Raw genomic sequence first — 22,137 nt, 5'->3', positions numbered from 1 at the left:
CTGTCTGTCACACGTGTCTCATTAGCTCTATGCATAAGCAGTTGAGACTAGACTTTGTACTATGGAAGGTAATTTCAGGAACAGCAGCATGTCTCCAAGGTAGGAGTGGAAGGGATGAGCAGTCTGCAGAGCCCACAGCAGATTCAATGGCCAGGAGCAGCAACGTGCACTGGTGGTGCTGGAGGAAGGGATTTCATGTCTAGAGTTTGTTGTGGAGAACAATTGCAGAATCTGAATGGCATGGGAAATAACTTAGGGTATGGACAGAGAGAGGAGTGAAGATTTAAGTAGATGATCAGCATCAGAATAGCTATCAGAAAAGGCTTGAGGTTGTGAGAACTTTCTTGAAAACTTTTCCTCCATTAAACAACGATGTCCCTCCCACTTCCACATGCAGCATCCTTAACAGTATTTATACATTCATTGGTTTTTACACTGTTATCGTGTTCTCATTCAGAATTTAGCCAAGCTGGACATAATAATACTACTGTTTTCTGTCTCAACTCTTTAAGTGATGATATATTTTAAAATTCTCTTCAGCTTTTGTGTTGCTCAGAAAGAGGTAGTATCAAAAGAATACAACAGTGTAAGCACTACAGTGTTTTGGTTTTAGTTTTACCTGCATTCTAACGGAAAGGATATTGTCTTGCCTAGCATTTTTTCTATGAGGTCATCCTCTGATTTTTTTTTTAATCTTTCTCTGTCTTACTATTACTGAATATAAACTGAAGCAGTGCCAGAGTCCCAGAGAAATAAAGCATGTGTATGAAGCATTATTTAAGTGAGTTGAGACCAATTTGTCCTCCAGGACATCGTTATGTCCTGAGACTAGTTCTTCGTTCTTTCACATCCTGATTTCATAGTTTTCCAGTCAGATACAAACCATGAACTTTTCCATCTGAATAGATGGAGGACTTTAATTTGAACAAGATGGTTGAGAAGGTAGTTCATAATTTGGATTAAGTTCATAGTTTGGATTAAGCTCCATTTGATATAAAACAATTCCTCATGAGCATGTAAAGGCAATGAAAAATTAGCTGAGGTGATATGAAGGTGCATTTATCTAAAATCTGTTGGTGCTTGGCATTGCTGCCTGAAATAGATACAGTGAGAGAAACAGGGATTAATCTGCTATTTGCTATTGGATTTTATATGTGATAATCTATACAAAGTCTGGCAGGTCCTTCATCTTGATGTTTCACCATCCTGTCTATATTATGGAGATCAGAGCATGGCCACTCTTCACTGCTAAGAGTATGTATCAATTAATTTGGCTAGACTCTGGTGATAATAATGGGGTTAGTAATTAAATAAAATATAATTTTCCAATGCAGAGATGGGTGGATGGAAGAATAGGTTTAGATATTCAGGTGGGATCAATTTGTTTCAGAGATAGAATGCAAGTCGTCATAAGAACAGAATGATTTAAAAGCCTACATGCATGTTCTGTGAAAATATGTGAAAATATAGTAGAGATTTTAAAGGGAGCCATTGCACATAGTTCAAGTGTCTTAGGAATACATGCAAATAAACTACTTAGGACTCAGTCACATTTGGCAACTGGAAATACAACTTGCTTTGACACTGAAATGGCTGTTCAGAGAAGCTGGGAAATTTCTGCCCCTGAAGATGACTAGGACTTGCCCATACAATGCTCTGAGCATCCTGATTGGCCTTGGAATTAGCCTAGTGTGAGCTAGGAGAAACTTGGAAAGAGAAATTGGAAGAGACACCCCCCAGAGGTGCTTTCCGGAGTTCAACCTTCTGTGAATCTCCAAATCTATCTGATCTCAAATTCTCTTACAAATAAGTTATTTGCTTTATTGCCATTCTACTGATGATGTTTCAGTTAATGGAAACTGCAAGGGTACAGGAGCAATATCTCCTGCGTCTCTTAGAAAAGAGGAGAAGTAAAGCTGTCAGGTAGAATTGTCTCCTAAGCTCATGGTAGAGCTCCGTATCTCAAATGTCTTTTCATTCTCCAGCTGAAGCATCTGACTTTTTGCTGACTCCCTCTTGCCACTTAAAGTATCTTAGAGAAGTAGGTATTGTGCTAGGAGAAAGCAGGTTCTAGCAGGTGGGAATTGCCAAGATCACAGGCTCAGCATCAGGCAGGCAACTGATGTAAAGTCATAGTTTGTAGGTAGAAGTGAAGGGAAGAGATCTGTTCACAGCTTCTCAAATTCACATCTTCCCCGTATATACCATGAAAAAATGAGGGAGAATAGCTACTTGTGGGGGAACCTGATGGACATAGTCAGGATCCTCCCAGCTTCCTTGAGAACTCCTTTTTGACAAGCTGGCACAACTGACAGTTTTATCACTGATCCATGTGAGCAACATTGTTGGCAAGCTCATGTAGCTGCTTGTGAATTGCATAATATCAAATGTTTTCAAGATTAGTATCTGATAACAAGGGCTGGATTAGGTAATTAAAAAAAAAATCAGATGAATTAGAGATATATGGGGATTTACTAGAATGCTTTGGGTAGATAACGGGAGGTGCTATGTGGTACCTCTGCTATTTGTGAGCTGATGCTTCTTCTTTTCCACTCAAGACACCACCAGTGGCTGCATACCCTATTAAGCATTCCTTGGCAGCAGAGTGAACAGATGCAGGGCATTCCTGCAACCTATTTAGTAGTGTGATACCTCTCTAAATTTTAAGAGTTGTTTTGCAGTGCTGCTGAAGACAGCCCTAAGACTGGCAGCCTCATGTGAACAGTTCTGACCTTCTTTTGTACTTCCAAAAAGCCTGCCCAATCTTTTGCCTTCAGACCTGAGCCTGCTCATTCTGAGGATCTTAAAAAGCAGTTAGCATTCTGTTACCGTAGCTTGTACACCCAAAAGAAGATGCAAAGATTTTAGTGAGATTGGGAAAAGGGAACCAGGAAGGAAAAGGAAAAAAAATAATGAATTGCCTCTGTCTGAGTCTTTGTGTCTGTCTCCTTGCTTGAATACATCTGACTGCACCTCTTACTGTTAGTAAATATGCCTTTTCATTTTTAACAATACTTGTGAAGGAATATTTGCCTTCCATCTTCATTTTGCTCTCTCCTGCTTTCTGCTCCTCCAGCTTTATGGACAATACACAGACCAGATAACTGACTTTGCTGAGAAGGAAGCAGCAAAACTACTGAATACAAAGCAGGCCCAAAAGAACAACGAAAGACCCCTGAAACGTGAGAGTAAAGTAGAGATAAAAGAAGAGCGCTATTCCAAATGCCAAGGTAGGAATCATTTATCCTTGCTTACCCTGTGACCAGATATTGGGTAGAACAGTCAAAGAGATTGGAATTTAAGCAAGACAAAATGACAAGGAGACTTTGACAGGGGAGAAGTAGAGAAGGAATGAGGCACCATCTTGGTTTTAAAAGGTGTTTGCATGCTACGTGTAGGAATAACTGCTCCCAAGTTATTATTTTTTTTTTCCACAACAGATCTCTATAACAGGAGGGAAGTTATTTTTGCTGCTAGTGCACAAGAGGTTAAATTATCTTGTCCCTTCATTTTATTTTGAAACTTCAAAGAATTTTGAAAGACTGCAAGGAAGGGGTGGGTCTCAGACCTTCAACACTTAAGTCCGTAATTCTTTCAAATACATTCTTTTGGTGGTCAGTTCTCAACACAGAGGCACAGATTTCATCTATGTTGTCTCCATTTTTCTGGTTCTCTTTTCTCTCCACAGACTGTGCTAGACGCATCCAGAAATATGTCACCAGGAAACTTGGAGAAGACTGGATTTTCTTGGTTCTGTTGGGTTTGGTCATGGCGTTGGTGAGCTGGGGAATGGATTATGCCAGTGCAAAGAGTCTACAGGGTGGGTCTCATTCAGGTGTTGCAAAAGCATACTGTGAATGTTATAAATATTTTTACAAAGCCCAGTGACCAACATTCCTCTTCCTTTAATATCGTCGATACCTCAGGAAGACTTGCAAACACAGTAGAGAGGTTAACTAAGAAAAGGTTCGTTAAAGGAGTGATAGGGAAATATTTCTAGGTGGGCAGGGAGCAAAGGACATGCATACCATTCAAAGATAAGCCATTATTTTTACTCACTTTCAATCCTTCTCTTGCTTATGTGTAAGGGAGCACTGTGTGACTTCGGCCCTTCCTATTATACAGTGTGCCATCCTCTCCAGATCTGTTGAGCATATGGTGGATGGGGACAGGAAAGGGCTCTTTGATGCCCTCTTGATACAGTTCTCTCTGCCTTTATCCTCATTATTATTCTTCTCAAATTTTATTTATACAGTTCTCTGGTGTTTTCTGCTACATGGAACCATAGTGCTCTTTACTTAAACTTTTTTTTTTTTAACAACGATCTCACAATCACTTGCTTTATGTCACTTCTCTACAGCATTCCTCTGGTTCCCACACCCTTTTCCAGCTTTAAAAATTACAAAATCTTTCAGTGGCCTTGCCTCCCATCCCCATGCACACAAATACATACATCATTGCCAACATGCTGTTAATTGCACTTCAGAAGAAATGATTTATGCAAAATTCTTAGGAGCACACGTGTGTATTTTACTCCATCTCTTTCTGAGATTTTGGCAAGGAATCTCAGCTTGCATGTGTGCCAGAGAACGTCTCAAAAAAGGAACACACTCTGAGTTTGCATGCACAAGGCCCATGTTGTAACAGCTGGCACCTCTCCCTTCATGCTGCTGTTCTAGAAATCAAATTGTAAGCAGGGCTTCTGAGGTAGTTTTTCTGAAGGAACTGTTTTTCATGTGGTTGAAATGGAGGAGAGGACACTAACTTTACTGTCCCTCAGGGCCCATATAACACCCTCCAGCTGCTAAATGAAAAGGTCCTGCACAGAAATTCACCCTTGCAAGTGAAAGTAATACAGCTCTTCCAATGCCACATTACAGCACGGGTATTAATAATGTCTGACAGCAGAGAATCACTTGTATCCATTCCTGCAGAAAGCATATATTACTTGAGATTTTGTACTTTAAATGAAACAAGGTTTTACCCTATTTGTCTTAGAAAATTAGGACTTTTAGATAGCTTTTCTCAGGGAGATTTAGTAGGGGCAGGTGTGGGCTTTTGTTTGTGATTCTTTAAAGTTTACCAAACTGATTGGAGCATCTGTGGTTACTGACAACTTCTTTCTTTGTTTACAGCCTACAAGTGGATGTACAGAGAGCTGCACCCGAATGTTCCTTTGCAGTATCTGGTGTGGGTATCATACCCACTTGTTCTCATACTGTTTGCAGCCGTCTTCTGCCACCTCGTCTCTCCACAGGCTGTTGGTGAGGGTAGAAGGCATGGCAAGATCTGTTTTCGTCTGTCTCTTTTTTCTTATTCTTCTTGCCTTTGGGTTTTCTATATCCTCTGCTCTGTTGTTGTTTTCAGGGTCTGGGATCCCAGAACTCAAGACAATTATGAGGGGAGTGGTCCTCAAGGAATATCTCACTCTCCAAGCATTTGTGGCCAAAGTTGTGGGCCTCACAGCAGGGCTTGGAAGTGGCATGCCTGTAGGGAAAGAGGTAAATATTGCTATGTTCATGTGAAGTAGCAGCCAGGGTCTAGGAAGGAGTTGTCTATGCAAGAGTCTTTAAATGTTTCCTTTTCCTTGACTCCATTCCTCTTGTCAAAGCTCTGTTTTTCCCAGCAGCGCTTATCTTCCACTAAACATTTTCTTCTACTTTGAAAAGCTTGATATACGTAGGTAGCTCTGAAAGTAACACAACCAATTTATTTCTATGGAAACAAAAGCAGCTACAAAGAGCACAATAACACTGTTTGACAGAGCAAATTCTCAGCTACAAAATGTTATTTGTCAACACAGTCATCACCGTTAGCTATGCATTTTCACCAGCGATGAACAAGAGCCTGCATGCCACGCTCGTTAAAAATCTTCATGGACATCCAGAACGTGGCTTGTCTTGCATGTCACTGTCTCCTCTGCTGAAACACCACCCACAGCTTCATTGTGCTCACATCCCATGCTCGGTTTCCATCAACATTCAGCAAACATCAATGATCAATCGGTGCCATTTTTCCCACATGGAAGAATTCAGTTCCACATTTGCGCTTCATACACACATCCATGTCAGATGCCATTTTGTCAGACTGCCCCTCTGTCATACGACAACAAAATTTCATAGAATACTGGTGGGAATCAAAGAATCACAGAGTCATAGGAGTTGTAAGGGTCTTTTGGAGATCATCTAGTCCAAACCCCTTGCTAAAACAAGTTCCCTACAGTAGTTTACACAGAAAACTATCCAGATGAGTTTTTAATATCTCCAGAGAAGAAGGCTCCACAGGGTCCCTGGGCAGCTTGTTCCAGTGCTCTGTAACTCTCAAAGTAAATGGCTTTTCCTCATGTTCATATGGAACTTCCTATGTTCCAGTTTGTGCCCAGTGCCCCTTGTTCTGTTACTGAGCACAGCTGAAAAGTGCCTCGCCATATCCAGCTGACTTGCACTCATTAGATATCAGTAAGTGTTGACGATAAGACTTCGCTCAGTCTTCTCCAGGTTGAACAGTCCTAGATCTCAGCCTCTTGTCATAAGGGAGATGCTCCAGGCCCCTAATAATCTTTATGGCCCTCCACTGCACTCTCTCTAGAAATTCCCTGACCTCAAACTGCGGAGCCCAGAACTGGACACTGAATTCCAAATGTGGCCTCACCAGGGCAGAGTAGACAGGGAGGATCATTTCCCTCAACCTGCTGGCCATGCTCTTAGTACAGTCCAAGACACCATTGGCCTTCTTGGCCACAATGGTACAATGCTGGCTCATAGCCAACCTGTTGTTTACCTGGGCACCCAGGTCCTTCTCTGCAGAGCTCCTCTCCAGTAGATCAGACCCTAACCTGTACTGATCCATGCAATTATTTCTCCCCAGGTGTAGCACTCTGCACTTGTCCTTGTTGAATCTCATTAGGTTTTCTCCCCACCCAACTGGAAGGTTCAACCTCTACTGCCACACCAAGGAATTACTTTTGGAGCTGCCTTTGTAGAAAAAAAAAAAATAGCTCTTTCTAATTTGTTTCCTCCTGTTTTCTTGCAGGGCCCTTTTGTGCATATTGCCAGTATCTGTGCAGCAGTGCTCAGCAAGTTTATGTCAATTTTCTGTGGTGTATACGAGGTAAGGCACGTGTCTCTGGCATTCAGTTCTTCCACATGCTGAACTGTTAAGACACACTGATAGGCTGCACACAGACGGAATATACAGATTGAAGTTCACTATGCTTTTCTAAAGCAGAAAGATACTGGCCAAAGAAAATTGTAGTAGAACACCAGATGTACAACTGAATAACCATGCAGAATCAATTGTGACACAGATACTGGTTAAGAACACGCATTTCACAAGTTCTCTGTCTGACAGTTCCAATTCCTTTGCACTGTGATCAATGTCTGCGTGGGGAAAAAAAACAAAACAAAACAAAACAAAAAGCAAACCTTAAATAGCTGTGGATAAAGATCAATTTGTCTTTAAGGTAGGATGTAGAGCATTACTAATTATAGCCACTGACTCTGCCTCTGGGCTTTTGCTGTTGCAAAACGGCCTCTGCCGGCTGATTGATGTATTGACAAATTGTGGTCGGGAAAAAATAACCCAAAAACAACACAGTCGCTATTAACCACATATATAGCTGTGTGTAGGAACTGCTTTACAAACTCCTAACAGTAGCTGTAATACAACAATAGAGGTGCTGTTTCACTTGATCCTGTATATGCGTAAGGATCAAATCTCGCTACTGTAGGCTGAGTGTACTAAAAACTGTGCTAAAGTGTGTAGAGCCTGTTATTTGTGATAGCAGTGGCTGAATCTACAATTGGCTGTTGCTTTGTTTTGTTCTTCTGGACCCTAACACTTTGGCTTTGCTCCCTCTAACCACAGCATGCCTTTTTCTGGCTGCCCTCTCTGTTCCAGAAAGAGCACAGGCAGCTCGACCTCCTGGTGATGGCTTGCTCAGTTGGAGCTGGATGTTGCTTCGGGGCTCTTCTTGGAGGCAAGTGACTTCCTGTCTGTGACTTTTAATGTAAAACTCCACCTCTTGCTGTGAGACCTCCTGCTCTCAAGCAGGTCCCCCAGAGATGTCTCTCGACTTATTTAGCATCTCGACTTATTTAGTTCTTCCTTTAATTATGTAGCTAGTGGCATTGAAAGAAAGGGAAAGGATAATCTTGGAAAAGCCAAAGGAAAATTGATAGCTTTTGAGTGCAAAATTCTAAAGCAACAACTTCAACTTTTCTAACAATGTATCTCGCTCAGTCTCTTGTTCATTGTTCTCTCTCTCTGGGAGTCCTAAGGTCTATCCAGCAAATCAATAAATATAGAGAAGTTAAAAAAAAAAAAAAGTAATCATCTAATGGCAGGAGATGATGACAAGGATGACCAGGAGAGATGAACAAAGAATCTACTGTATTTATGCCTTCAGTATTGGACTGGAGAACAGAAATACCAGTGTGTAAAATTTTGCATTCCCCATGTAAAAGAAGTGTTGCAGGGCCAGGAAGATGGTTGGGGGGCTGGAATGACGTATGAGGAGAGGTTGAGGGATCTGAGCTTGCTCGGTGTAAAGGAGGAAAAGCTAATGGGAGATGTCTAGCTGGTGCCATCAGCCACCTAGGGGATTTTGGAGGAGATGAAGTCAGGCTGTTTTCAGAGGGGCTCAGTGGAAGAGGCAAGGACACAACTTGTGATAAGGGAAATTGTAATTTTTTATAAGGAAGTTGCTCCCCTTTTCCAAAGGTGGTTCAGTAATTGTACAGATGCTCGGAGAACCTGGAGAATCCCCACCCATAGAAACGTTAAGGACTCACTTGGACAAGATCCTGAGCACCCTGCTTGAGCCTTGGAGGTAGTGCAACTCTGAGCAGGGAACTGGAAAAGGGGATACCTTCCAGGCAAAAACTTGCTGTGAGTCTGTGACAGCATTGTAGTGTAAGAATGAATTGAAAGTTATCATAATTTTTATAGCTCTAGTTGATTTCCTCTTGCAGAATCACACCAAATTGTAGAATTCTGTTCCCTGGACCTAAGTCCAGGTTATAATTTGCAACTATAATTTTTTAAGGTTGTTGCTGGTAAACACCACCCTGTGTATTTAGTGAGGATCCCTCAAAATGTGTTTGAAAAACCAGTTTGCCTTTTACAATCAAAAGATGCCCAGCTCTGCTTTTTCTGAGTGCGCTCTGGTACTCTTTGTTTGTCTGCTTGTTTTAGCCTCTCTGGCTACTCCTAAATTAAATAGCATTGGCACTCACACACTCCGGGGGATGCCATATGCCATGGACTGTTCTCTGTGGGTGGAATGAGTAATACCATGTCATGCTTGATTCTTGCCATCTTTTACTGTTACTTCACTGTTTCAACAGGCTTTTTGCACTTTCAAACAGCTCTACTTAACTCTTGCTATACTGCAGACCATGTAATATGTACCCTTTGTTACAAGCTGTCCTGAAGGGCTATAACATAACCCACACACTGTCCCAGACATTGAATTGAAACTCACTCCCATTCTGGACACAATGACGTTTAAGGCCACATAAGCATTAGTAAGACTCAAAGGTGACCTAAGGCAAATCTGTGAATGTGGAAAGGCTCTTATGGGTCAGAGAATAATCTATGGCTCTTTTTTTTGTTGGGCTGTGCAGCCATAGCCTTGACAAACCTCTTCTTTGAGGCTCTATCGAATACTTTCTCAGGTAAGTAGGAATTCATTGCCTTTGCCCTTGGAATTCTCCCTGGCTGCTCAGAATGCCCATGTACACCCTTTCTCAAAAGTCAGCTCTCATGGAAGTCATAACAGACTGCTTCAGGAACACGTAATAGCAGAAAGTAGCAAATACACAGGTGTTAACCATGTTGTTCTTTATATTAGACACTACCTAGTATTTAGTTAACATGAAACAAAACCCATCTGCTCCATAAGGGTCAACATCATTCTCAGGCATGCCAGGGCCTTCAACTGCTCTTCCAAGTCTTAGAGAGTGGAAGAAGACCCTCTCTCTTTCCATGTTCTCCAAAACTGTCCCAGTGATTGCTTATAAACTTGCAAATTTAGTGATTTAACCAGGAGAGCACAATCCTTTAATAGGTGACCTGTTACCCACTCACTCTCCAGCCGTTGTCCATACCCTGTTCTGGATAAACCTGTGCTTTTTGTATGCAAACTCAGAGAGTGTTTCTCTTCTGAAACATTCTGGGGCATGTGCAACCTGAAATTCCCTACCAAAGTAAAAGAGAGAGTGAAACACACGTGTGTGCTCCATGCTCTGAAGAACCTCTCATGAAACATTCTTTCTGAAGCCACAGAAATATGTGTGTTTCAGTGAAAGATGAATTGCTGCCTTCTCTTCATGTCTTGAATATGCAACTCCAAGTGTATTCCTGTCTTGTACCACATAGAATCTGTCTGAATGTTTTGCAGCCATCCAGAATGTAGATGATGTAAGATTAGTGACAGAGCTGGGTGACAGTATGTGGCCATACCTGCTAATTCTGTCATTCATTGCTTTTTTTCTTTGTTTCTGTTTGTCTCTCTCTGTCTCTTCTACCAGTAGCAGCCATACTATTACACGGATGTCCTGACCGTGGGTTGTGCTGTGGGTGTTGGCTGCTGCTTTGGGACACCACTTGGAGGCAAGTGGCTGTTCTGTTTCCTTTTTCTCAGGTACCTAAATCATCTCCTGCCTAGTCCACTTCTCATTTCTCCATTTCCTGCACCCTATATTTGATCTGTCATATACCTAAAACAAAGAAGCTTGCCTTTAGTGCCACCAATCTCCAACCTCCTCTTACGCAGACTTTCTTTTACGTGTCATCTTTCTGAAGGGCATGAAGTGATGGCTTTTCTGAACAGTTGTTTCCAAACTGAGGGTGTGCACATCTCAGGAGGTCTGCAAAACAATCCACTACATTGTGGGAAGAAAATGCTGGACTGTCTACTTACACTTATTTTCTATCTATAAATAAGAAAGAAATTAAGGTTTGCCAGTGACACTGGCACTGATGCCTTCACTTGGTCCACATGTCACGTGCAGTTTGTGAGGTATTCTGGATGAAGATTGGTTGTCCCATCACACAGACGGTTGATGGTAGAGCCCTCACTTGTTCATCTCCTTTCAGTGTATTGCAAAGTATTTCAGCTTACCCAGCTGAATGGATGACAGTGCAGATGTTTCTATCCTGTCTTCTGGTATTTGCTAGATTCTGTTTCAGTAGTGAAATACATGAAGGAAGGACCTACCAGAGAAGATACATTCTCAACAGTAAATGACTTCTTTCATAAAAGCAATGGTTTATTGAAAAGCAATGCAATTGTAACAACTGATGGTGCAGTGTCATTGCCTGGAAAAGGATTCTTGTGTAATTATACCAGGAGCAGCACTGGCACATGAAAATCATTGGCTGCATGGCTCGGAAGCAAGATATTGCAGCAAAAAAGGGAGAGCCAGAAGTGCACAAAGTGTAACAGGATAACACTGATGCAGTTAATTTCATAAAAACAAAATCTTAAGACAGTAGGATATTTATAATAGTCTGTAGTGAGGTGAGAAATGACCATGGAAATCATCTGTACCACACAGCAGTTCAGAGGTTATCTCATGGCAAAGGACTTAAAAGAATTGTCTAATTTAAAGATGAGTTGAGTATTTTTCTTTTACAGAAAGGTGTTCTGAATTTCCTGATCTTTTCTGTCATGACAAGTGGCTGACAGCAATATGCTACCCAGCAAATGCTTTTAAAAACAGAAGCACATAATCTGTCCCTATGAGGTGAAAGTGCCATTTTAACACTGAGTGAGAAAGTACATGCATTTTCAGAGGGATGCTGTGCTGTGGAGATTTCATGATTTTCTTGCTGAAAACACTATGTGTCATTTATAAAACCTCTCTCATCTGTACACGTGAAAAGCTTGTAAGAGTTTTCTAATCCACTGAAAAACCTTCCAAAGGAAAATTTTCAGTGGGTTTGGAACACACTCGTTAAAGATACAAAAATATATATTTATATATAGATATATATTTTTTTAATTTAGTAAGTGCAGCCAAAGTTATGCTTCTCCCATTTCGGGCTTTGTGAGGGCTCTTTTTCAACTCTGATAGCCATTAAAACTAAATATGGATATAAACTGAACTTACAACTGCAAGTTGTATAACTAATTAAACCATGATTTTCAAAAATAAGAACAAGTACTAGTAATAATATTTTTCGTGAGAACAGTAATTTTTTGTACAATTAATAAAATAAATGGATCATAGAATGTTCCTCGTGTTATCATCTTATTGTTTTTATTTTCGTGTGTGCTTTATAACGTACCCAGTGCACTAGTACAGTATTGCACATCTACAATTTACAAATGTACACAATCAAAAAATATTTTACCAGTGGGGTACACAATCAAAGAAGTTTTGAGATCACTGCTTTAGAAGACTATTTAGAAGTATTTCTTGTCCTTCTGTCACTGCACTTCTGATTTTAACTTTACTCCTTTTCTAACTCTTTTTAGGGGTCCTTTTCAGCATTGAAGTCACTTCCACTTACTTTGCTGTGCGTAATTATTGGAGAGGTTTCTTTGCAGCTACCTTTAGTGCCTTCATTTTCCGAGTCCTTGCTGTTTGGAACAAGGATGCAGGTAAGCTAAAATCATTCCTGTTGTCTTTGTACAAATGTCCTTTTTTTTTTTTTTCTCCATCTTTCTCAAAGCCCTCAACTTTCAGGATGTTTGAGACTTCTGCCATGACACTGAAACATTGAACATCTAACAGCATAGAAGAAAAGAGAAAAGGAAGCATCTTCTATCACTAAATGTGTAACACAACTTATCCCAGTTCTTCAGAATATGACTGAAAAAAGACTGTGTATGAGTACCAATCAAGTAAGAAGTGTCCCGAGGTGGGATTTTTGCCTTTAGTCAGCATAATGTCATGACAGCAAATATAAACATATCCCACCACAAATTGGGTAATACATATTGCAATGTATGCAGTTCACTGGAGGCACCACAGCCTGGTTTGGTCATCTCTTGGCTAGATGCACACGATACAAGCAGTAGTCTAGAAAACTGAGGTGATGAAATGATTAGGAGGCTGTGGAACTGATTGGGTCTGACTGAAGGTCCTGAGGACCGAAACTGCAGCTCTGATAGAAAAAGAAGAAACCAACCAACTAAAAAACAAACAAACAAAAAACAAATAAACAAAAACACCATTTCAACTGAAATGTGTGCAGGCAGAAATAGCATAGACCAGGTGTGTTCAAGAAATCAATTCAGATACTGCCGGAATGAGATTCTAGTTGATACAGAAGGTTGCCATTCATAGGTAAATTTCTTGCTTACAATGCCTTTATCCTTCGTTCTTGCACTTTTATTTATTTTACTGATCTGAGTTCCACGTGGGCTCTTCCCATTCTAAAATTGCTGTAATTTACTCTCTCTTGACATCACAAAATTGGATTTTATTGTGCTAGAACATTATTTGCCTTGAATATTCTTTTTGAGTGTAGAAAGTGATGGCAATTTATGCTCTGAATGTAAAAAGGAACTGCATCTTTGCCTGTGAAACACTGCCTCATATTATGGGTTATTCAACCATCAGATCCGTCACAAAAACACTTGCCTCTCTTCTTTCCAGAGGAAAATAGAAGAAGGCAAATAACAGGAGATAATCCCCAATCCTTCACTTCATCTACTGTAGGCCCCTGCTGATCTCTAAAATCATTTGAAATTAGCTTAATCCTGAAACATCTTATCTAACCTGCCCTTCTTCAAAATCATCCAAGCAGCTTTAATAACCAGGGTGAATGCCTCAGTGACTGTCTGGATTAAAATGTTCCATGATCCAATTGTCTATGAAAAATCCAGGGTTTTTTGTTCATAATTCTGAATTTGCTCTGTTTGTGTTGCCAGAATCCCTTATTAGAGAATCAGAAACTCCTGTTTAGACCAGTAATTCATTATTTTACAGTCTTTCATCATGCCTGCCGTAACTTACCTTTCATGTCTTTTCTTTCTTATTTCCTTCTCTTACAACAGTTACAAGTCTTTTCAGTCATTGCTCATGCAGCAGTTTTTCTCAGATCTCTCTCTGATATCTTCACAATCTCTAGTTTTGTCTGCTCTCAGCAGTTATGCACTTAGTAGGTAAAATAATGTCTTTGCACTAGTTTCCTGTGTGGGTACTATTGTCACTCAGTAACAATGCCTTTTTGTGAGGTAGTTAATGTACTTGAAAGTAGATGGAGCTGCTTCCCTAATGCACACAATTCGTGTCTACCTGTAATGTTTATGTGGAACATCTAAGCTATTGCAAATTCATACAGAGTCCGTCAGCTAACTCTTCTGCAAGCACTTGCCATCTTACTGCAGAAAAGCTTTGAGATAAAATTATCAGAGTTCCAAGCAGGTGATAAATGGATTCCATGGAAAGCATTGCAATAATGCAGTATAATACTGGACGATGGGTGGTAGAAGAAAAAAAGTATGTACAAATCTGGGATTGTAGAAAGTGTATGTGTATATACTCTGAAAACAAACCTATATCATCAGTAGTGGTAGGTTTGCAAGTATTTAAAAATTGAGATTACTAAAATTAAAGCAGCCTGCATATCTGTAACATTGTACATAATATGAAACCATACGACACATATATAACTAATTCCCCTGTCTCTGCTTCCAGCTTTTATGCCATTTAACTTCTTACCTCATTATTCCCTTTCCATTTCTACCTCTTTCTTCTCTCACAGTTACCATCACAGCACTGTTCAGAACTAACTTTCGCATGGATTTCCCCTTTGATCTGCAAGAGCTGCCAGCATTTGCTGTAATAGGGTAAGTCACCAGGAACTTGGTTTCTTGCTCTACAAAAGATATCAAGTCAGTTCTGTTGGTAATTCTTTTGCGAAACAGAATAACTCCTCTTTTAGACATTTTGATTTTGTGTTGGGATTCTTCCTTCAGCAGTGGTAACACAATGGGTAATCTTTCTATTAGAAGATTAGAATCTGCTTGGGAGAGATGGTATGCTCCTTTCTAGCAGAGACAAAGACTTTTTTGTCAGTATGATGGCTCTCTTCATAAGGAGGGCTTTAAGTTAGGAAGGAAAGGGTGTGCAGAAAGTAACCAGAAGCCCTGTGAGGCACTGACAAACAGGGCTGCTGAAGAACAGGCATAGGATAATGTAATTGGGAAGGATCATACTGTCATCAAAATAGGCTTTAAGTGGGCCCAGGCTGTAGTTGCCTTTCTGGGCTGCAGTCACATATTGCCATCTCATGTTGACTCAGTGCCCCTCTAGATGGCATGCCCTCCTTCCAGCGTGTTGATCATACCACATAGCCTGCTGCTGTTGGCAAACACACTGAGCATGTACTTCATCCCACCATCCACATTGCTGACAGAGGTATTAAGTAGTGATGGTCAGTCCCTTAGGAATACCACTTGTCAGTGATCTTCACCTGGACATCCAGCCATTAACCACAATGCGACCATCTAGACAAATTATTAACTACCACGTTCTACCCCAAGGAGAAGGACTTTGGAATGTTGATGAAAAACTCAACATGAGATGGCAATACGTGACTGCAGCCCAGAAAAACAGCTATATCCTGGGCTGCATCAAAAGAAAGCATGACCAGCAAGGCAGGCTGGTGATTCTGCACCTTCACTCCACTTTCATGAAATCCTACCTGGAGTACCACTTTTAACTCTGGGGCTCTCAGCATAAGAAAAACATAGACCAGTTGAAGTAAGTCCAGAGCAGGGCCACAAAGGAGAACAGAGTAATGGAACACATCCTATGAAGTGAGGTTGAGATGTGGGGTTCTTCAGTCTTGAGAAGTCTGGAGATATTAAAGTGGCTGTTCAGTACCTAAGGGAAGCCTATAAGAAAGTGGAATTGGACTTTTTATTAAGAAATGTAGTGATAGAAAAAAGGCTAATAATGGCTTTAAATTAAAAGTGAATAGATATAGATTATATATAAGGAAGAAATTGTTTACTATAAGGATGATGACATGCTGAAATAAGTTGTCCAGAGAAGTCCCATCTCTGGAACTGTTCAGAACCAGGATAGATGGCAACCTCATCTAGTGGAAGGTGTCCCTGCTCATGTTATGAGGGTTGCAACTAGATGATCTTTAAAGTCTCTTCCAGCCCAAATCATTTTGATCCTATAATCCTGACTGAGAGGTAACAGATACCTAATGTTAGATCATCCTTGGTGACGATCCCTCTAATCATGGTATAAAGGCATTCATTAGAACTTTCATGGTCTCCATAGCTTACCTACCACACACATTTCTTTCATGCAAAGTGCAACTCCATTTCCTATCCTTCCTTTCCTGTCTTTGCAAAAGACTGTATGCACTGTGCACTGTGGTCTTCCAGTCATATGATTTTTCCCACCAAGTTTCTGTGATTCCTATGATATCATGGTTCTCAGATTGGAGAACAGGCATAGAGCACCAGTTGCTCCTGTTGCCCCAACTACATGCGTTGGTATGCATGCTCTTGAGATTGTCTGAGGCTTCTTGTCTTTCAAGAGGGCTGGGGATCTCATACTCTGGTTGGTGCACTCATCTGCCCTGTTTCTCTGGAATATGTAGGTGTCACAACTTTGGACACTATCACACCAAGTTTGGTACATTTAATATTTTATATAGATATATAATTTTGCTGGCTCAGAGTTAAACCCCCTACTTTTTACTATTTCCTGTTCTAACCTAATGTCTAAGTTCTGGCAATACTTATTTTTGACAAATTGCTCTTCACCAGACCACACCGAGATGTGCCAGTCCTATTTTTATAGAACCTGATACTGCTCCCATCACCCAAACATTTGAAGAGTTAAAATTAGAGACTGTCAGACAAACACAAGCTCTAATTAGTTTTCAGTGCATCAGTTCTGAGTGGAACTACTTACAAACCCTATATTCAAGCAACTGTAGATGAGATAAAGCTATTATCACGCTGTATCTGTATTGCCTACAGTCATGGTTCATTTCTTCACTGATACACTGTATGTATGCATGTGTATCTGTGCACCTGTGTATCTTTGGAAGTCTTTGTAGGTCAGGGCACAGAAAAGAGAAGGAGGGGACCAGCTAGAGATAAGGTGCAACCCTACTGCATTTTGGAATTGGACATCACATCCTGACATGACATTTTCATCTACAAGCATGAGAAAGTTTAGGAGCAAAATAGCAGTGTGTGACAAAGAGGTCCAAAACCATCTCTCCCTTTTCGCCAAGGAGTCAATGTTTTCAGCTGAGCTGCTGCATGTTGTTAAGTTAAAAGACATCATAATAACTGTAGATGAAAAACGCTTGGGTTTTGGTTGGTGGTTTGTATGCTTTTAATGGTTTGATATGATTTTATTTCATTTCCACTATTTTAGGATATGTTCAGGATTCCTTGGAGCATTTTTTGTTTATCTCAATCGCCAAGTGGTGCTGTGCGTCCGGCGTCTTACAGCTCTAAGCCAGTTTCTCACCAAGTAGTGAGTGTCTTTGAATACTTTGTCAGCAAGTTTTTGATACCCTACTGATAATGGATAGGAACAAATACTTTCTAGAAGCTAGTATAGCTATTTCAATTATAAAATTGTAAAAATGGAAAAAACTGAATTTATATCAGAGAAAGATATCTGCAAATACCAGTATAATATATTCTGAGATGGATTTTTTTCTAGACTGGCTCCAATAGCTTCAAATGGCACCTTGGTTTAGAAGGAATTCTGTAATACTTATTAAGAGGAGAAAGGAAAATATTGATTGGGCAAGAAATGTTCTTAACTAGAAAATCATTGATCATACTTCTGGAGAGGCACTGGGTACTTCTTTCTTAGAACCTATAAAAGAAACAAATGCTTATATTGTAAGAAACAGAAAACAACTGGAATATAACTACATCCTTAACATCTAAAATGTTTTTTAAAATCAAAATGGAGACAAATACGTAAAGAGTGTATCACGGTATTGAAATTGCTGTATATTCAAGAACCAAAAGCTGAAACTGATAGTAATCCAAAGGTGTGAATTGCAGCATGCAAGAGAAATAAAAGATAAAGTAAGATTTAGCAATAAAGGTTTTACTGACAACTTTCCACCCAGAAATGTGGTGGACAGGGATTCAATGGAAAATAAGGCAATATTTTCCCTTAAGTACTAATGCAACTAAGAGTGCATGCGGAAATGTATGGCAAGAAGGAGAACCACCCTAGGACAGGACAAATTGCATGGAGGATGAAGAGCAAGATAAAAATAATTGCGACAACTGGAGGAGAGGCAGGCTTTTGACGCTGGGTCACCTCACAGTTGTAAATACACGTCGCCTCTGTATAGTCAAGACTGTGCAATTTGTACATCCCTCCCCATTATATTACTTCTGATGGAAAAAATGGCTTTGCTGCCTGCTGAACTCTCTATGAATCATGATGGTCAGTGGAGCAGGGCATTAAATAGTCAGTGACACAACTCCAAAGCATGGACACAGATGCAGCAGAGAACTTTCACAGGAATAGCATTTATGTTCCTGAAATGATATTGCTACAAGAATATGAGGTTACATTTTAACAGACTTTTCTTTCTTTTCAGCTTCCTCATATACCCTGGGTTCATAACCTTCTTTATAGCATCCGTGACCTTCCCTCTGGGGTTTGGGCAGTTCATGGCAGGAGAGGTGAGAGTGGGATGTGCATTTTGAAGTATTTCTAATTCTGTAGAGCAATCTCCCTTTCTCCTGTTCCCCCATAACCTTACATCTTGGGAAGGAGAAGAAAGATTTAGGAAGAGTTTGATCTGAAGGACTGTACTGTGAGACGTGATCTCTGATATCCCTTTCACGTAAAACTTGAAAGAGCTCCACTTTCCTAAGCAAGTAATTTAGGAAGATGTGTAAAAGTTATTGTCCTTTTACAAGTTCAGGTAAAATCACACGTCTCTTCCTGAAGATCAAAATATGAATTAAGTCTCATAATCATGAATTGTTTAAGTAAAATTCTCCCCGACTTCCTCGGAACAGAGGCAGAATATTTAATCTGTCTAATGTCATGCTTAATCCCCGTTTGTTGTTTGTTTGGTTTGTTTTCTTTTCTTTATAGTTGATGCCACGGGAAGCCATCAGCTCTCTCTTTGATAACTACACCTGGGCAAAATACACAGGAGACCCTCAGATCCTAGGGAAATCTGCTGCCTGGATCCACCCCAAAGTCAGTGTCTTCATCATCATCCTGCTTTTCTTTCTCATGAAGGTACGAAGTTCAGCTCACTCTAACCCTTTTCCACTCAGAGTGAGTTCTCCTGATCCTGCATTAAAAATGTATCTGCCTATGACAAGTTGCTAGGTATTGAATAAAACACTACTACAGGAATGGGGCCTTATATCTTTTGATGGAATTTTTGCCTATATTGAATACAAGATCAGCAAATTTATTAGGGAAAAATTTTCTGGCCTTAATACATTTTCTCCTTCGGTAGTTAATCTTCATTATGCATCCTGCTGAATGACTTTCAGGAGACACAGTTTAGTGGCTGGTAGTAAAGACTACATCAGAACAAGTCTCTCACGGACTGAGAAAATGAGTATTTGAGTATAAAGCAAATATAAATATAATTTATATTTGGCCTAAACAAAGTCTCATGCTATTTACTTGATATCTAGAAGAAGTAGACGTGATAATGTTCAAAATACAATTACCAAGAAAGGTTTCTGGGAGGCAAGGAGTGTGAAAGTTGCAGAAATGCTTATTTATTTTTTCTTAAGAACAAGAAGAGCTGAAGCCACCTTGAAATACAAGTTGAACATTTCAACAGATCAAAAATAGGCATTAATGATTGACACAGCTGATTCCATCTAAAATAAAACATTTTATCAAATTTTTGACAGGCATCTGAAGGTTATCATTCTGTACTAATTTTGATTACAGTGTACTAAGCAGATAGGATCTCACTGAATGAAAAAAGGAATGGACTGCACAGTGCATCTTTCTTGAGCCCCATCTGTTCTCCTTTAAGACTTGTATTCTCAAAGACTGAATTCATTGGCCTTGTCCCACTAGTTAGGGAATGAGTGTCCAACCTTTTGGCTTCCCTGGGCTGTACTGAGTGAAGAGGAGTAGTCTTGGGCTGTGCACAAAATATGTAATATAGGTAATGTATGTAACTAACAAAACTTATTTTATTTTTAATTGCAACATAGAAGAGAGTAGTAAAACCATAAAACTAGTGGGATATTTGACCTTTGTTTTGTGAAACTAATGCATCAGTCTTGTTCGATGGAACTGGTTGCAGTTCTTACTGAGTTCTCAAGGTGTTCATCAAACATTTTCATGAAATTTTACTCCTCCTTTACTTCATCCTTGAAGAGTTGTTCATGTCATCACTTTCTGGGAGTACATACAGTTGTGAACAAGACATGACAGTGAAATGAGAGACAAGTCTAGTAGAGAGACGTGACCAAATTTTTGAGTTGAATATGTGATTACAACTCTATACATTCCACTTGAAAATTTCCAGGTAATGTATCGGAGTCAACTGAAAACTGAGTCAAAAAAAATACCAAGAAAAATGCATTGGTTTTTTTTCTGCAACCTTGAAAACTATTCTCAAATTCCAAAATTTCAAAATGGAAAGCAAGTCTGCATATTTTTTGCTGTTCACAGGACGGTTCAACCAATGTATCAAATGCATAAAATTATTTGCCATAAATTCAGTTGGCACTGTACTGCACCCTCCCCATGTCCTAGTTTCAGTCCAGACAGTCCCAGTCGCACACCAATGTTTGGTTATTGTTAAGCAGCAGATGTGCATCTGGGGCTGGGTCAAGCTGCTTAGAAGAAAAGAGCCACTGCCATGATGGCACAGGACAAGGGGCAACCACAGGACGGGCTGAGCCAGGCCATGTGTGGGCCATGGGCCCTGGGTTGGAGGTGCCTGGCTTAGAGTTTTCTCAAATCACGACATAACTGCTCCAAGTAGTTCATTTTTTATGCATTGGGATACACACATTAAAAAGTAACTGCAGCTTTGACTCTAGAAGACTTGACCTTATTCTCCAATTCATTATGCTCCTGATTCTTAGTTGTATTTGGTCTGAGTTTGGCAAGATAAAATTTAGGTGGCAGCATTCTACCTATGCAGTTTGGTGGCTTCTGTAGCCATCCAGGAGCCTCTTCATTGAAGTATTCAAATGGCAGATGTGAAGAACAACAGCCAGTATCAAGCTGATGGTCCAAACCATCCTCCCTGCATATTCCTCTGCCATGAGCTGAGATATGCTGTTTTGCTGGTTCTTTGCTACCTTTGTGGAAGGCTTTACATTATAGTCTGTGACATCATAGCCTGTATACTAGTTTCTTTTTCCTTTTATGCCAACCAGCCTATAACTGCAGAAAATTTGTCTTAGATGGATTTCTTCAAATTGACTGTCTAGAGGTTAATACCTCATCTGTCTACAGCTACTGCATTGTATGCATAGGCATCACCTCATCAAGGGTGGACCTTGAACAGGAATGATTTGCCTACTCTGAGGAAAACAAGACATTCTAGTTTAGGAGAAACCTGGAAGTATTGCTCTTTGTGTACTGGACTGTTCTTGCCTTTCTCCTACAGAAGAAACTGCTGCAAGGGAATTGATAGTACATTTCTTTGTACAAGCTCTTGAAATAGCAACATCCTTAGTGGATTCTTCAGCTATGGAAATTTCCTGGCCTTTCGCCTAAGAAAAGACAAACTTACTGGCACTCAAGGTGTTTGTAAGAATAGGCTGTTGCCTCCAGAAGGCTGGACTAAGTCAATATTTGGATTAGCCTCAGCACTACTCAGCAGCCAAGAGGGCAAATCACATTCTGGGGTGCACTAAACATAGCATAGTCAGCTGGCCGAGACAGTTCATTATCCCACTGTATTTAACATTGAATCTTGAATCTTTATTTTTTTATTTAACATTGAATCTTGAAAATTGAATCAAGCCCCACCTTGAATCTTGTGCGTAGTTCTGGGCTCCACAATATAAAAGGGATATTAAGATACTTGCATGTTTACACAGGAGGGCAGCCAAGCTGGTAGCAGGTCTGAAAGGCCTGCTGAAGGGAGGCTGAGAGTACATTCGGGCTGCCCAATCTGAAAAAGGCCAATTGCTCATTGCTCTCTGCAGCTTCCTGA

At 40.2% G+C, this 22,137-nt stretch overlaps 1 protein-coding gene across 10 annotated transcripts in view; it reads left to right on the top strand.

Annotated features, from left to right (window-relative positions):
- The window catches only part of CLCN1 (chloride voltage-gated channel 1), a 60,681-nt gene that overhangs the window by 26,725 nt on the left and 11,819 nt on the right, over positions 1–22,137 (top strand). For 7 of the 10 annotated variants that reach the window (XM_052701786.1, XM_052701784.1, XM_052701780.1 and 4 more), the window contains 11 exons: positions 3,077–3,230; positions 3,689–3,820; positions 5,136–5,264; positions 5,368–5,501; positions 7,033–7,110; positions 7,867–7,978; positions 12,485–12,610; positions 14,722–14,806; positions 17,373–17,474; positions 18,571–18,655; positions 19,077–19,226. In XM_052701786.1, coding sequence (XP_052557746.1) covers positions 3,077–3,230; positions 3,689–3,820; positions 5,136–5,264; positions 5,368–5,501; positions 7,033–7,110; positions 7,867–7,978; positions 12,485–12,610; positions 14,722–14,806; positions 17,373–17,474; positions 18,571–18,655; positions 19,077–19,226 — 1,287 coding nt within the window. Of the gene's footprint in view, positions 1–3,076; positions 3,231–3,688; positions 3,821–5,135; positions 5,265–5,367; positions 5,502–7,032; positions 7,111–7,866; positions 7,979–10,535; positions 10,615–12,484; positions 12,611–14,721; positions 14,807–17,372; positions 17,475–18,570; positions 18,656–19,076; positions 19,227–22,137 lie in introns of all 10 variants that reach the window. The other 3 variants (XM_052701781.1, XM_052701783.1, XM_052701785.1) reach the window with 3 other exon arrangements.

This window comes from Tympanuchus pallidicinctus, unplaced genomic scaffold, assembly GCF_026119805.1.
Source record: "Tympanuchus pallidicinctus isolate F22 unplaced genomic scaffold, pur_lepc_1.0 scaffold40, whole genome shotgun sequence".
NCBI classification, from domain to species: domain Eukaryota; kingdom Metazoa; phylum Chordata; class Aves; order Galliformes; family Phasianidae; genus Tympanuchus; species Tympanuchus pallidicinctus.
This window is presented reverse-complemented; position numbering and strand designations above follow the sequence as displayed.